Raw genomic sequence first — 15,140 nt, 5'->3', positions numbered from 1 at the left:
GAAGGCTGCTCAGGGTTGTCGCTTATATTGGGGTTATCGGTGTCATGAGTACATTCGTGTTTTGTTCCCTTTGGGTTGTGTCTTGTTGAGGAAAATTTTATCCTGTCAGGCCAATGTGCTAGAGAGCGAGCCACATAACCAGACACTTGGAGAGGAAACTCCATCCACGAATGTGTCAATAACACCCAGACCCAACTACAGAGGCAGGAAGAAGGCAGCAGTGAGGGAGAGAGTGTGAGTGAGTGGGGGAGCAAAAGAGGAGTGTGTGGTCATGTGGTGTGTGTGTGTGTGTGTGGCACAGTTAGATCCCGCATGACTTTCAGGGGCAGGCTAACTGGGCTCGCCTGACTAGGCAGCCTCTGCTACCATTGCAAACAGTGCTATCTCTTCAGGAGAAAATGGCTGCCCAGGTCCGGGTCTCAGGTATGACTCAGCGCCAGACTCACTGCCACTTCTCCTGGACTCTCTCCTCTCTCCAGCCTCTCCTCAGACTCCACAAGTCCGCACCTTCTCCTGCACCTCAGCCACAGGTGAGTGTCCGTATCCATCCGAAAGGTCCTATGAACTAGGTTCAGTGAAGAAAAGCACAGGCCACAGAGAGGGGAAAGACTGCGCCTCTGCGTGCTCCTCTCCTGCTGGCACTGCTCGTTCTGGTCAGCCCTTCAGGCTGCCCCTCTGGGCTTAGTCTTTCGTGACTGTGGACCCAGATCTAGAATCCCCTGCCACCAGCAGTCCTGGGGACCTCTTTTCCACAGTCAGATGCTGTGCCTGTCCCAAGGGACGTGGCTCGGTGCCATGTGGTTTCCCTCTGACCCTCTGGGCTCAGAGGTCTGGCAGACCTCTCCTGCCCAGACCCTTGATTTTACCTTTCTCCAGGGGTCCTCTGCCCTTCCTGGCTGCAAATTGTCTCATCAGCTGAGTCTCCTTCGCCAATTCGGGTGGGTGTTATTCGTTTCAGCTGCTCATTCTATCTGCTCCAGGACAAGGCTCTGGACACGTGAGTCTATTCCGCCACCATTTTGTCCTCTGTTCCCAGTTTTTAACACATGTAATGCTGGGGCTGGCCAGCAGACCCTATGTAACGGATGAATGGATTACTCTGACACAATGTTTGCTGTGAAGGAGAGGCCGGGCGATAGCAACCAGGCAGCCTGGATTGCCTGCCTCGTTAGCCTTTTATTGTAACAGCAGTTTGAGATAAAGTTTATCTTTTAGATACAATCAATAGGGTGAATAATCTTGGGAGGATACACGTGTTTACTAGTACATTGTCCTCTAGGCAAGGGCATCCAGGGCTTAAGCATAAGGATTCCAGTAAATACCCAGGGGTCTACACATGCACAGACTTGTTTGGAAAGGTCAAGGAATAATTAGGGGTGCCGCCTTTGACACTCCCCTAAGTCTCCCCTAAGTCGGAATTCTGATAAACAGGGCAGGCGGCCTACCACACACTTTCCTTTTCTCAGAATGTCCTCCTTACAAACTTTCCAACCAAGTCTCATGTGCTCCCCAACACAAAGCAACACAAAGTGAAATAGTCACAACATTGTCCTCAGGGCTAGTGACAGAAAGGGAGAATGTTATAGGGGTTAATTTGCCCACATTCAAATAACTTATTTTTTTAGGGCCTAGTTTGGACTCCAGTTCATGGTTTTGCTTTTCTAAGTTTATTTTCACATCACATCTTACCTTTAAAGAGGATGTGAGAGAACTGCCTTTCGTGGGAGGGAAGGGTTAGTATGTTAAAGTTGAAGATAAGAATTGGCCTGGCTGTTAGTGAACCACCTAAGAAGCATAAAGCATATCCTTCTGGCTCCCAGACCCACATCAGTCTTCTCACACATTTCTGCCAAACTGTCTTTTGTACTTGTAAAGAGATTCACAATACCACTGTATGGGTGGGGTGAGCCCCAGTGCAAATGGGCTGATAATCTGGTTTTGGTATGTTTGAGAGAGAGAGAGAGAGAGAGAGAGAGAGAGAGAGAGAGGAGGAGAGAGAGAGAGAGAGAGAGAGAGAGAGAGAGAGAGAGAAGCTATACACCAGAGTTGTCAAAGTGGGGTAAGGCCCAACAAGATATTGTTTAAAGAAGTGTTCCTAGTGATTCTAACACACATGAAAACTTGAGAACCACTACTATAACCATGATATGCAGAAAATTATTTTATTTACAATTTGTCCTCAGTTGCAAGGAAAATTATGTAAAATATCTTTTAGTAATAGGATGTCAAAGAAAGAAACATCCTATTATTATGTACCCATAATGCACTTGTTAAGCACCCACTATATGCAAAGGACCATGTTAGCTATTGTGGGAAAAGGGAAGATGAGTAATATATGGTCCCAGCCTTCTGTGAGCTCATCCAGTGTTGGTAAGCGGTGAATACTTGGTATACATATGCACATATTTGTTTGTGAATATTTGATTTGCTAATAGAACAGAAATATAAGCAGAGTGGCTTGTCTCATTGGTGGTTATGCATAAAATCTACTCACAAAATGAAAAATATGGAACCTGTGGACACAGACAATGGGGTAGTGAGGGCTTGGGGGGAGGTGGGAGCGGACTGTAAGAGGTCAATAGGGGAAAAAAGGGGACTTATGTAATACTTTCAACAATAAGATAAAAAAGAAGAAAAGAAAAATATGGGCGAAATTCACCACTGTATTGTGGATGTTCTCAAACCAGCTTTTGCTCTTCTCATAGATGGGGGAATAGTGTTCATGAAAGGCTTAATAGTTTTAATCATAGCTGTTCATCTGTTCAGTGACTGAACTAGAATGCACAGCCTCATACTTCTTCCCCGTTGCTCTGCCTTGTGAATCAGCCCCAGCCCCAAGAACCTGAGGCCAGGACAGGATCACCGAGGCATCTTCTACCTGCTCAGCAATTAAACAAATTAGCGATAGACTTTCCCTTCTATTTAACTTTTATTAAAAGAAGTGCTAAGGTACTGAGATGCAGTACATCATATTTATTACCAAAATTATTAACAAATATACAAAACTTATACATGTAATTTTCTTACATCCATTTATTCTCTATAATACTGATTTTTGTTCAAGTAGGTTATCTACAGTATGTAAACATCCCTTGGATTGACCTTACACAGATTAGGAAAGCCCTCTAACCCATGCTTTTATCAGATACTTCTTTTTATTTGGCTTTCATTTGTAGCATCTAATCTTCACATTTGGCACATGGAAGAGACATCTACAGTGCAAAAGAGGCAGGTTTTCTGGTTTCATTCTGAACAATTTTACAGGTGCACAGTGAAAGTGCTGAGAGAACAAGAGCACTCTAACTTGATGGAGTTCGATTGGTTGTAATGCCAACAACTCCTGGTTCAGCCATTAAACTGAAGTGCAAAGTCAATGCCTCTTCCTTCTCACCCCTCCCCCCACCCCTCCATGCAAGGTTGATTTGCCTTCCCCTTGTCTCAAAAGGGTTAAAAGAAATTCCATCCATCCCAGGACAAGTAGGTTGATTCCACCGAGTAACATTATGTTTTCAGTATTCTTTTGTGGGGGTTGTTTTGTGCGGTTTGATGAGCCAGCAAAACTCTTAATTGGAAAATACAATAAAATAAAAAAAGAACGCGAGAGTAGAACTTTCTGTCTGCTTTCAACTGCCACCCTAAGGTCAGAGCTTCTTTGTGGTGGAAAAGTGACAAAGGCCTTCGTGAAAGGCAAAGAAAAGCCAAGCTTGCCGCACTTAACCTTGGACTCCAAGCCTTTGAAGACAGTGTCCCAAAAGTTAAAAAGAAAAAAAAAGATCATTGGAGATTCTGTCCCCTTCTCCTTGTGTTTCCTTAATCTAACCAAGTAGTAAAGCTGATCCAGAAACAATTCTGTTCTCCTGCTCACCCCACTTCTCCTTCTCCAGCACGGTATTGCTCGTGTGGGTTGGTTGCACCTAGTCCGCGAAGCATGCGCCTCGAACGTCAGGGTTTTGTCGAGCGCGGGCTTCCGTCACCACAGGGATGCTGGCCCCTCCGACGCTCCGTAGAGCTCGGCCAACTTCCGGAAGCGGGGCCCCCAGTCTGTCAGAAAGTCGAAGTTCTGCTCCGAGTCTGATGTGGCTGACTGCAGGGAGCTCAGTGACCCCGCCACCGAGCCGTCCCCCTCGAACATGTAGGTCTGCAGGGAGTCAAAGGGAGGGGCCCACAGGTCCATGTCGGCCTCGTAGAGCTTGGCCAGCACGTAGCTGTGGACAGTGCTGCTCACGGCGCATGTCTGAGGCACGTGGCGGGAGAGGCTCTCAATCTCGGGCAGCATGTCCTGCCGCGTCTTGGGGGCGCCGCCCACCTGCGCCTCCCGCGGGTTCCACATGGCCGCGATGTCAAAAGCCTCCGTGTCCTCCTCGCCGCCGCCTTCGTCATCGTAGCGAACGATGTTCTCGTGGATGTTCTCGTCGTCGTCGATGACGTAGGGCTGTTTCCGGTGCCTCCTCATGGACAGGATCAGCAGCACCAGCACTGCCAGGGAAAGGGACAGGAAATGAACCTGGGACCCGCTACGTGCGCCCAGACCCGAGACGGTCTTGATTAACCACAGGTAGGTCCAGTTTCTCAGCGGTGAGCCCGGAGACAGCACTGGTATGTTTAAAACCACAGAGTCTACCTCGTTCTCACCCATTCTGCGTGCTAGATTGAGAGTGTAGGCAAACGAAACCCTATGTTTTCCCCAAGTGGTTCAACTGCAAGTTGCATGTAAAGCCTCTTTGTATCAGCTCGCAGCCTTGAAATTGTGTGTGGGTGCGTATCCCCAGCTATCCCGAGTAAAATCCCGTTAACAAAGCACACAGCACTGTGGCCTGCCATGGAGTATACGCAAAAGATCAGATCACGTCTTCCACTCTATAAGGATGGCTGCAAATTGTCCCATTATAATGTGGAAACCTTATTATATAAGTGGCATCCTGCTTTCTTACATTAGCAGCTTAGTAGGATTCTATTATGTAAACATCACATATTAATGCATTTGCCAACATTTTCACCTTTTTATACTTCCTCCGGAAAAGAGAACACCTGACCACCGTTTTCCAATAAACACAGTTCCTCGGAAAAGCCTTTTGCTAGTTAGAGAGGTGGTTTTGCCTTTCTGGAGCCAATGATATTGGTGGAAGGGAGGGAATGAACATGACATTTTATATAATTCATCGTGTTTTCAAAGAAGCAACACACTGTTAGATGTGTGGTTGAAGGTTTGGATAAAATTTTATCCCAACAAATATATATATTTTTTCCAGGGTCTGTTCACCGAGGTTTAAAGGAGAGAGAGAGAGAGAATCCTATTGAGCTGTTTATCTCTGTGACTGAAAATGTTTTCCAGGAAGTGTGTTGTTTTAGCTGTAGAACTACTATTGATTGTTTTTCTGGTGTGCATTGTTACAGCTAGTGAACAGGGACAGCTTGACAACACTGCAAAATAAGACCCCTGCTTATCCAAGGGGGGTGGGAGGAGAGTGTATACCCAGTGAGATAATGGATGGACTTAAAAAACTAATAATAATGCTTTTTAAAATTTGAATGTAGAATGTGCTTTTTGTAAATTTCAATTAATGATGTTAATACTTAATGTTTTCCCAAAGAGCTTGCATGACAAAAGTACACAAAGGAAACAATTATATACTCTCATATATGTGCAAAAATATAGCTCATGACTATAAGTGTGGGATTTCAGAGCAATGGAATAACAGGACTCCAAGGAAGCGGAGGCTTGAACTGGTCATTGGAGGCTGGGGTGTGAGCTGGATGGATGCAGATTGAAGAAATGGGATTCCAAGTGAACATGCTGTTTGTGGGATTCAGTAAATAGTTGCTAAACTTAAATATTTGTTAAGTATTGTGCCAATTCCTGGGGAAGCAATGTAGAATATGATTACTGCTCTTACAAATGTGAGTCTAAGGAGATATAGACACAGATGACTAATGCAGGTCTATCATAGGGTTTTAAGTGTTGCGAAGAGAATGCAGGACTAGTTAATTCTTCCTAAGGGCCTCAGAAAAACCTTCACACAGGTGACACTGGGATGTTCTTTTAGAAAACACAGCTCAAGTGCCCATTAGTAGATGAGTGGATAAAAAAGCTGTGGTACATTTACACAATGGAATATTATGCAATAGTAAAAAAGAAGGCTCTCACCCTTTGAGACAGCTTGGAGGGATCTGGAGAGTATTACTCTAAGCAAAATAAGCCAGTTAAAGAAAGACACGTATGACATGATCTCACTCATATGTGGAATCTAATGAATAAAATGAACTGATGAACAAAATAGATCCAGAGACAGAGAAGCATGGAACAGACTGTCCAATCTCAGAGGGAAGGCAGGGGTGGGTGGGTTGGTGGGTGGGAAGAGGTCAACCAAAGAACTTGTATGCATATATGCATAACCTATGGACCCAGACAATAGTGTGCTGAAGGCTTGGGGCAAGGGGCCGGGGTGGGCTAGAATGGGTCAATGGGGGGAAAAAAGGTCATTTGTAATACTTTCAACAATAAAGATTAAAAAAATAATAAGAATAAAAAAATAAAAACTAAGAAAAAGAAAGTGATAATAATAAAAAGAAATCACTAAGAAGGAAAATTAGAAAAGTCTTTGAGTATCTGCTGGAAAGAATTCTGATGGTGATGAAGAATTAGGCAGTTCATAGAACTGGTCTATATCTTGGAAATGAAAGATTTCTACATATTTATTTTTAGGTAATCTGATTTAAATAACAAGTATTGCAAAATCAGATTTTGGTGAAAATGGTTCTGTTTAGCCGAAAGGCTTCCCTCACTGAAGATAATCAGTTCTAGGGATGTTTAATCTTTGGATTCTATATAGGCAAAGCATATAGGGCCTATGAGATTTTTCTAGAAACTAGATACATACTTGAGATGCGAAATAAAAAATCCTGCAAAAATCAAAATTATTTAATCTTACTCACTTTTATGAATTACTAGTGTCCCGGTGCAGGGATTCATGCACATTGAAAGGAAATTAATTAGAAGAAACATTTTAATATCGCTATTCACCTTACTCTATAATAGAAGTGTCAACCAAATTCACCATCAACAATGACAGATCAAAACACATGCGTGCAATTGGCGCCAGTGAGAGCTTTATATATATCATGCATGCACGAGTCAACTTAGTCTGTTACATATGTACTAGAAGCCCAGTGCACGAATTCGTGCATGGGTGGGGTCCCTCAGCCTGGCCCGAAATCAGGGCTGATTGGGGCCGTGGGAGGTTGGCCAGGGGGAGGGGCCACTGGTGGTTGGCCTGCTTGGGGGAGGGCTGTGGGAGGTTGGCTGTGGGAGCACACTGACCACCAGGGGGCAGCTCCTGCTTTGAGTGTCTGTCCCCTGGTGGTCAGTGTGCATCATAGTGACCAGTCGTTCGGTTGCTTAGGCTTTTATATATATAGATATAGAATACACTTGCTTAATTAGACCTGCTTTCTGATTTAGCTAAACTTTATCCAGCCCAGTTAAGCATCCTAACTTCTTTTTCAGGCAATTGTCAGCAACACAGCAGTCAGTATTAACACAAAACAGATTATTATTGCAGATCACGCAGGGAGAACAAAGGGTAAAATATTTAACTGTAGCAGTGTTTGACTATATTCTGCACAGTGAGAAAACCTGAAGTCATTTTCAAGTTCCACCATTTTTACTTCTTTTCAGTTGGGTCAAGTTTCTAAACTTTCTAAATCTCCGTTTTCTGGCTAATGAAAAGAAAATAGGATTCTACCGAGTCTCCTATTTACCTACTCTAGGACTTCTATGAGGAGCAAATGAGATGAGGCACGTGAAAATGCTTCACAAACATTTAGTTAAAGTTTAAAATGTTTGCACCTGCCTATAAAGCAAGTTGTGTTCATGGACTGAAGAAACTCCAAGGAGGCTAGTTGCTAGGGAGAGGAAGCTGGGTGTTGCTATGTGATGTCATTACCCGGTGCCCACAGCAATCATTTCTGGGCTGGGCTGGGCTGGGCTGTGGGCCACATTTTGCACCATGGGGTCTTGGCAGCATTAGCTGTGATTTGGTGGGGTGTTGCTCCAGCATGGTGGCGGAGCCTGTGTCCCAGTTGGGGAAAGCCAAGTGCTGGTTTGTCGGTGTCAGGTCTGAGGTGCTTATTTTTAAATGGCCAGTGCATGTCATGGCAGATCCTGTGTTGAGTGTCTGCCCCCTGGTGGTCAGTGCACGTCATGGCTACTGGTCGGATGGACACTTAGCCTTTTATATATAGAGATATTTAATGAGAGATGTGTATTCATAGAAATAAGGGTGCCTAAACTATGAGGATTTTATGACAGCTCTGCTCAGTTTAGCACTGGACAACATATTTATTCTGTATAATTCAAAAACAAGACATAATGGATTCGGGAGGCACAATAAATTGTGCCTTACACACCACTTCTAACTTGAGAGCCTCTCCACACCAGCCTCTTCATATCAGTCTTTCTTTAATGATGGCACCTCTACTCGTTGTGGGCCAGTGTGAACTTAAAATGTAGACCTTTTCCAAAGACAGAACTAAGGACAGTCTGGAAATTTCTCCTGAGCCAGTTTCATGAAAGTCATCTTGTAGATTATCTTGTTATGCACTCAAGGACTCCCAATGCCACCTTATGGATACTTGGGGAATTGCAGGAAAGTTTTATTTGTTAATACCAACAAGTACCAGAAACATGACAATTTCTCAGGGCTCCAAGGACATAAAAAGGTTACTTATTTATAGACTTCTCCCTTCATGTAGCACTGATCTGAAACAACAAAATTAAACCACATGTTGTATTTAAAATTTTTTTTTTTAGAAACATATTCCACAGACCTACCTAAAATTCAATCAAGAGTTAATATTTTGCAGTTAGGCCCTTCTTTCTTTGGTCTGACTGAGTCTCTCGGTGTCAAGGTAAACCTGGGCTCAAGGGGATATGTGGGTATCTGCACATCTATTCTAGTTTAAATCCCCAGGGCTTTACTCTTTTCTCTCACAGAATGCTAGGAATTCTTTCATAGTGGATAATATTACTATATAATAAGTCTGCTTTTCTTTAAGCAAAATATGTATGCTATGAACTCAATCAGAAGAGTTGGGGTATATCTGTGGATACTTCCTTGGTTTCAATAGTTGGTTTGGGTATTTCATTTCTTGTGTTTGTGGAGTTAAAAAACAATTAATGAATGGCCTTATATACAGGGAGCTGGCTATCTGCCTTGCAGCATGGCTTGAGATGAGGAAGAAAGGATCTCGTACTCCATCAGTGCTCGCTCACTGGCCTGTCAACACATCTTTTTATTTCACCAGCAGTCACTGCTCCTTATTAGATGACCTCAGTGCCTAGGAAGCTTATTTTCCCAGATATCCATGTGGTTTCACTCTATTTTTTTCAGATCTCTGTTCAAAGGTCTCCTTAATGGTAGGCCTTTCCTCACCATCCTATGTAAATGGCAACTACCCCGTCTCTTGTTCCCTCAGGACACCCTGTCCCTCTCCCCTTCTCTGTAACACTTAACCATCTCCAGAATCTGGGATGAACATGTAGGAGAAGATGCACAGTGTAGGGCAGTGATGGCGAACCTATGACACGCGTGTCAGCACTGACACGCGTAGCCATTTCTGATGACACGCGGCCGCATGCCGAGGATGAAACATTTGCTGCTCCTGAGGATGAAACATTTGCGAAATAATGTTTTTTCCTCAAAGTGACACACTACCCGAGTTATGCTCAGTTTTTTGGCGAAGTTTGACACACCAAGCTCAAAAGGTTGCCCATCACTGGTGTAGGGCCTGCCTGCATTTCAGTCTTGGCTCTGTCTGTGACATTTGGCTTGGGCTTATCACTACCAATTTGTGATTTAGCTAGTACAGAATGAAAGGGTTAAAAGAGGTGATCATCATATCCTGTCCAAAATTGTCATTTTGGTTCTGTGATGTCAGAATGAACTTGTTCTGAAGTAAACTCTGTGAAGGCTGGAACATATCTGTCTTATTAATCCCAGCACTTAGAATAGTGCCCTGGCCTATAGTAGACACTTGATAAATAATTCCCTAGCCCCTAGGAAAGCACTGTCTTCAATTTCTTTACTTTTTCTCAGCCTTACCCTACCACCTTTTCAATAAGCATGGTCTGGAAAGCCAGTTCTGAATAGCTGTGCTAGGACAATAACTGAGTGATATCTAAGTAAGCATTTGCAGGACCCACAGAATGGAAGGGAGCCACTTACTTACCTAATAGGACAAAGATGCAGCCCAGAATGGCGATGAGGGCACCCCGGCTCAGAGTGACTGGGAGCATGTAGGCTTCAGGGCTGCAGGACAGGACGTGGCCATTGTCATCACAGCTGCACACCTGGATAGTCAGTGTGCCTGTGCTGCTAAGCACAGGCTGCCCATTGTCTGATATCAGAATTGGCAGGTAAAAGATGCTCTGTTCCTGCTGCCGGAAGCCAGACCTCCTGGTTAGGATGCGGGCAGTGTTATCTGAGGAAGACAGCGATTCCAGGATTGGAAAAGGGGAGAGGGAAATGAGAGAAGAAGGGGAAGAACCAAGAAGTGGATTAGTCTCTTGGATTGAGGAAAGTGAGGGGAAGGAACAGGTGTGGGAAGGAAAGGTTGGTCAGACATTCCCTGCAGGTGGTCTGCTATAGCTTTATCTGGATCAGCATTTGGATGCAGAAACCAAGATTTTTGCTTGTTTCTAGGCAAAACCCCAAGGCCTAGGAGAGAAAAAAACCCTTTTTGAGATTGTGTCTTACCCTTTGTGACATAAAATGCCCCGGGCGAACTGTCAGGCTTCAGATCTAACTGAAATGTCTCTGGGAAAGCTTGACAGAAATGAACGATCACTGGTGACTCGAGGTCCTCAGCAGCTCTCTAAGGCCTGGTGCTGCTTCGAGCCTCCAGGAAAAGAATGCTGAGCCCACGTGGCTGGGGCAGATCACTGCTTTTTGCCACTTTGGCTGGAATTCATGTCTTCTGTTGTTTTCTTTTATGTCTCTGAAATGCAGTCACCAACTCCTCCTGCGCTTTCTGAAGAACCTACTCATTTATAGAAGCTTATTTGAAATCCCCTAATCATATGACAACACAGTTGTTTCCCCCTACTTGGTGGTCTAAGTTTAAATAGTGTGATCATTCCTGATCAGAGTACTAGGTTTTTTTCTCCCTCCAGTTTTAAAAGGGATTAGCAAAATTACTTGTGTTTCCACAAAGCTGGTGTGTGTGTGTGTGTGTGTGTGTGTGTGTGTGTGTGTGTATTATATTTGCCTAATGTGATATATTGGGTTGTGATTTTTTTGTTTTTTTAATATGTGTTTTCAAGTTTCCCTGAGTGGGTTTGAATTGTAAATCAGATATTTTTGCAAAGGTCAGATAATTTTCAGCAGAGGAAATGATTGAAAGATAGGTAGGACATAGCAAGCAATGATCCTCAAAGCTAATATCCACATGGAAGGTCCTCTGGATGTGTTTCATACTAACAGGGAAGAGTATAGAACTTCACAAAAAATTCTAAGAGCCTACCCAAAGTAAACATTATTAATATCAATATCGATTTTTTGGTTCTTCTCCCTTCTTGGACATAATAAAGGCTTATGGTTTTCTACCCTTTTGAATTTGGGCATATTTAGATGATGAAAAAAAATGAGTAAAAAGTAATTCATGTCCCTTCCAGGCAGAAACATTAACAACTGGTATGTGTTTCTCTGTGCTTTGACTTGCTGTGGCATTATGAAATAATGTTTGAGATGGAGATCCAGGCAGCCTGGGACACTGAGCTGCACATGACAGCCATTCTTGGTCACTGAGACTCTTAGTCATCTCCATGTGAGCAAGAAATTAACTCTAGTTATGTTAAGTCATAGAGATTTTGGTGTCATTTGTTCCTATAGTATAACCTAGCCTATACTGACTAATATGTTCCCTCTTGATAGACTTTTCCACTTTTTCCTCCCCTGGCTTTTTCAGGTAGCAGCTATTGTTCATGGAGTGCTTGTGTGTCAGGTAGTTTGACTTTATGTGAAGCATAGCATTTAATCTTCACAACAAGTTTGTGATAATTTCACCCTTTTAAGTGAAAGAATTAAGGCTTAGAGATAATTTGATCAATGTCACTAACTTAGTAGCAGAGGTGGAATTTGAACTCTGGTCTCTCTGACTCCAAATTTATACCCCTTCAGTTGTGCCATGTACTAGTAAAAGCTTATTTAGTTCAGTGACATTAGCTGAAAATCCTTCAGCTTATTGAAATCTCTTCCTGTGTTGGTACAGGCCTTTCCTCTATATTTCCAGATAAAGATAGCAACTGATTGCCAATCTGAGGATTATATTCTCATTTCCACATATCACATAACTCATCCCCTTTTCTGTTTTCCAGATTTAATTGTTAAATACTGTTAAATTCTATTTCACAGCTTTAATTTTTTTTTTTTTTAGAAACCAAGTTTTTCTAAAGCAAAAGTCTTTTTTATTTTTCAGTTTAATTGAATCTGGGTCATAAGAAAGCCTGACCAGAGCTGAATTTTTTAAAAGTGTTATAACATTATAGCATACTTACTAGACATCATGTGTTTCTTGATCTCAGAATTAGTTAAGATTAAAAAAAAAACAACAGATCATCACATTGTTGAGTCTAGTCCTAGAAGGGGTCTGGGATATAACAGCCAATTGTAGAATTTTTGTTGAATATGATAACTAGGGCTTTAGTAACCCATTTGGGAAAAGTATTTGTTTCCAAGATGACACAAAACTTTGAGTGTATTTGTGGCTAAAACAGGTCCCAGCTTCCAGTCCCAATCTTAATATTTTGGGACATTTGATTTCTTATATACCAAATGAAATAGAATCAGGATTAGGAACTCCCTTCAAACCTTACAGGATTATTATGAATCCTATATAATAAAGAGGTAATATGCAAATTGACCCTCACACAAGATGGCCACCCCCATGTGGTCAAAGATGGCTGCCCCCATGTGGTCAGAGATGGCCACCACAAGATGGCCAACAGGGGAGGGTAGTTGTGGTGATCAGGCCAGAAGGGGAGGGCAGTTGGGGGGTAACCAGGCCTGCAGGGGAGGGCAGTTAGGGGCAACCGGGCTGGCAGGGGAGGGCAGTTAGGGGTGACCAGGCTGGCAGGGGAGGACAGTTGGGGGCGACCAGGTCGGCAGGGGTGGGCTGTTGGAGGCGACCAGGCCAGCAGGGGAGTAGTTAGGCATCAATCAGGCTGGCAGGGGAATGGTTAGGGGGTGATCAGGCTGGCAGGCAGGTGAGCGGTTGGGAGCTAGCAGTCCCAGATTGTGAGAGTGATGTCCGACTGCCGGTTTAGGCCTGATCCCACAGGGGTCCCAGATTGGAGAGGGTGCAGGCTGGGCTGAGGGACACCCCCTCCCCCCAGTGCACAAATTTCATGCACTGGGCCTCTAGTATCAAATAAAACAGAGTATGGGGAATGCATTTGAGATGGCAAAGTGCTGTATACACACAATACTTTTCATAATGCTTTGGGAATTAAAAAAAGTAAGGCTTTATTTGAGATAGTGTTCTGTTATATTCATAAAAGGATATCATGTTTTGGGCATGGGAGTTGGGGGCTTACCAATAGCTCTACCATGTCAGATGTTGGTCAGTTTTTTAATGAGCCTCAGTAAAGAATACTTGCGGGGTAAATTGTCATGAGGATATTAAAAGTTTATTCTTTCTATTAAAGATGTGCTAACTTTCATTTTGGAAAACCTTTCAAGGGATGAGTCATTTCTTTTTATAGTCATCGTGTTCCAGTTGCCTATCTTTTTAAGGTATTGGTTCCATGAATTGGTACCCAAAGTAATCTTTAAAAAATATGCAGCATTTTGCTGCATATTGTGTCTGTATTGATTCTGACAAATACCAGAGTGAAAGAACAGAGTAACACAGTGGGAAATTTGAAGAAACAGTATAATGTGTTATTCCCCCCTCTAGAGTCTCCACTGTGAAACCAATCCTGAAGGAGCTGAACCACTTTCTGCAGGAAGGGTTCCCCTATAAATCACATAAATGAATAGTTCAAAATTTGACCCAATGAAAATATCAGGATATTTAATTGTAGTAGTTCTGTTGTTACAAATTATATGATCTTTCCTTCCTGAATTAGCATAGTGATTTTATGATAACATGAAGAAGGTTAAAGGGATGACTTGGAAGGATGCTTTCCATTTAGAAGAACACAAGTTTGATGTTCTCAACTTTTAATAACAGAATATCATATGGGGTGGAATTAATACTTTAAGTCTCAAATAATTGATGTTTGAGAATAAGACCAGGCATGCCTAATCACGATTTTTTGTTACTGTTGTTTAGATTGTTATAAAGTGACAATTTATATTTTAGGATTGGAATGAAAATGAGGTGACTGCAGACCTCCCTCCTCAAGGTCAGGACAACTAGTTGGTAGCAGAGTTAGTAACAGACGGGGTTCACTTGGCAGATTTAAATTATGTTTTAATTTGCTCTGACCTTTCTTTGAAAATTATCTGGCTAGAGAACAGAAGTCCCTCATTTTCTCTGTGCCCAGTGCAGAGTGTGCTGGGACTGTAAACCCCTTATCTCATCTGATGCTTTTGTAGAAGAGTGTCTGGAATTCCATTCCCACAAAACTGTAGTGGGGAGTGTTTTCTGGAATAGGGAAGCCTTAGCTGTGTCTCCCTAAAGTAATAAAGTTGTTTTAATGCCAGAACTACTCTGTGACCCCATGTTTGCCCTTTACTATCTCTGTTACTTAGCTTTTGCCTCCCTTTTATTCTGGGAGCTTTTTACTGTTTCCCCCTTTGATCCTTGCTTAGAAATGTTCCCTCAGGTTTTTCTCTTTATCTCATTCAGTTTCTATCATCTTTTTTTCAGATTCTCCCTATAGTCACAGGACATATAACCATGGCTGTGGGGTTGAAGGAAGGCTATGTGCCTTGTACAGTGTCTGGGGCTGAGCGAGCACTCAAGTGTTTGTAAACTGACTGAATGAAAGTTTCAGATTCTTTGTCTTTTATGTTCTGAAAAAAAAAAAAAAGAACTTTGAAAGACACTACACTTTAGTATTACTGTCTTCCCTGATATTAAAGAGCAGGGGGATTTGACACTGTTCTTACGGTGTAACCCCAAGTGTCCAGCCCAAG

General features: G+C 42.8%; 1 protein-coding gene across 1 annotated transcript in view; it reads right to left on the bottom strand.

The window, feature by feature from the left end:
- Positions 1-3,970: 3,970 nt before the first annotated feature.
- CDH20 (cadherin 20) overlaps positions 3,971-15,140 on the bottom strand; it is a 53,166-nt gene continuing 41,996 nt past the window's right edge. Inside the window, exons 11-12 of the mRNA XM_028157626.2 lie at positions 10,228-10,479; positions 3,971-4,476 (exon numbers count right to left, since the gene is read on the bottom strand). Coding sequence (XP_028013427.2) covers positions 3,971-4,476; positions 10,228-10,479 — 758 coding nt within the window. The remainder of the gene's footprint in view (positions 4,477-10,227; positions 10,480-15,140) is intronic.

The sequence above is a fragment of the Eptesicus fuscus genome, chromosome 12 (genome assembly GCF_027574615.1).
Source record: "Eptesicus fuscus isolate TK198812 chromosome 12, DD_ASM_mEF_20220401, whole genome shotgun sequence".
NCBI lineage: Eukaryota > Metazoa > Chordata > Mammalia > Chiroptera > Vespertilionidae > Eptesicus > Eptesicus fuscus.
Note: the sequence above shows the minus strand (reverse complement) of the source record. Positions and strands in the feature narration are given on the sequence as shown.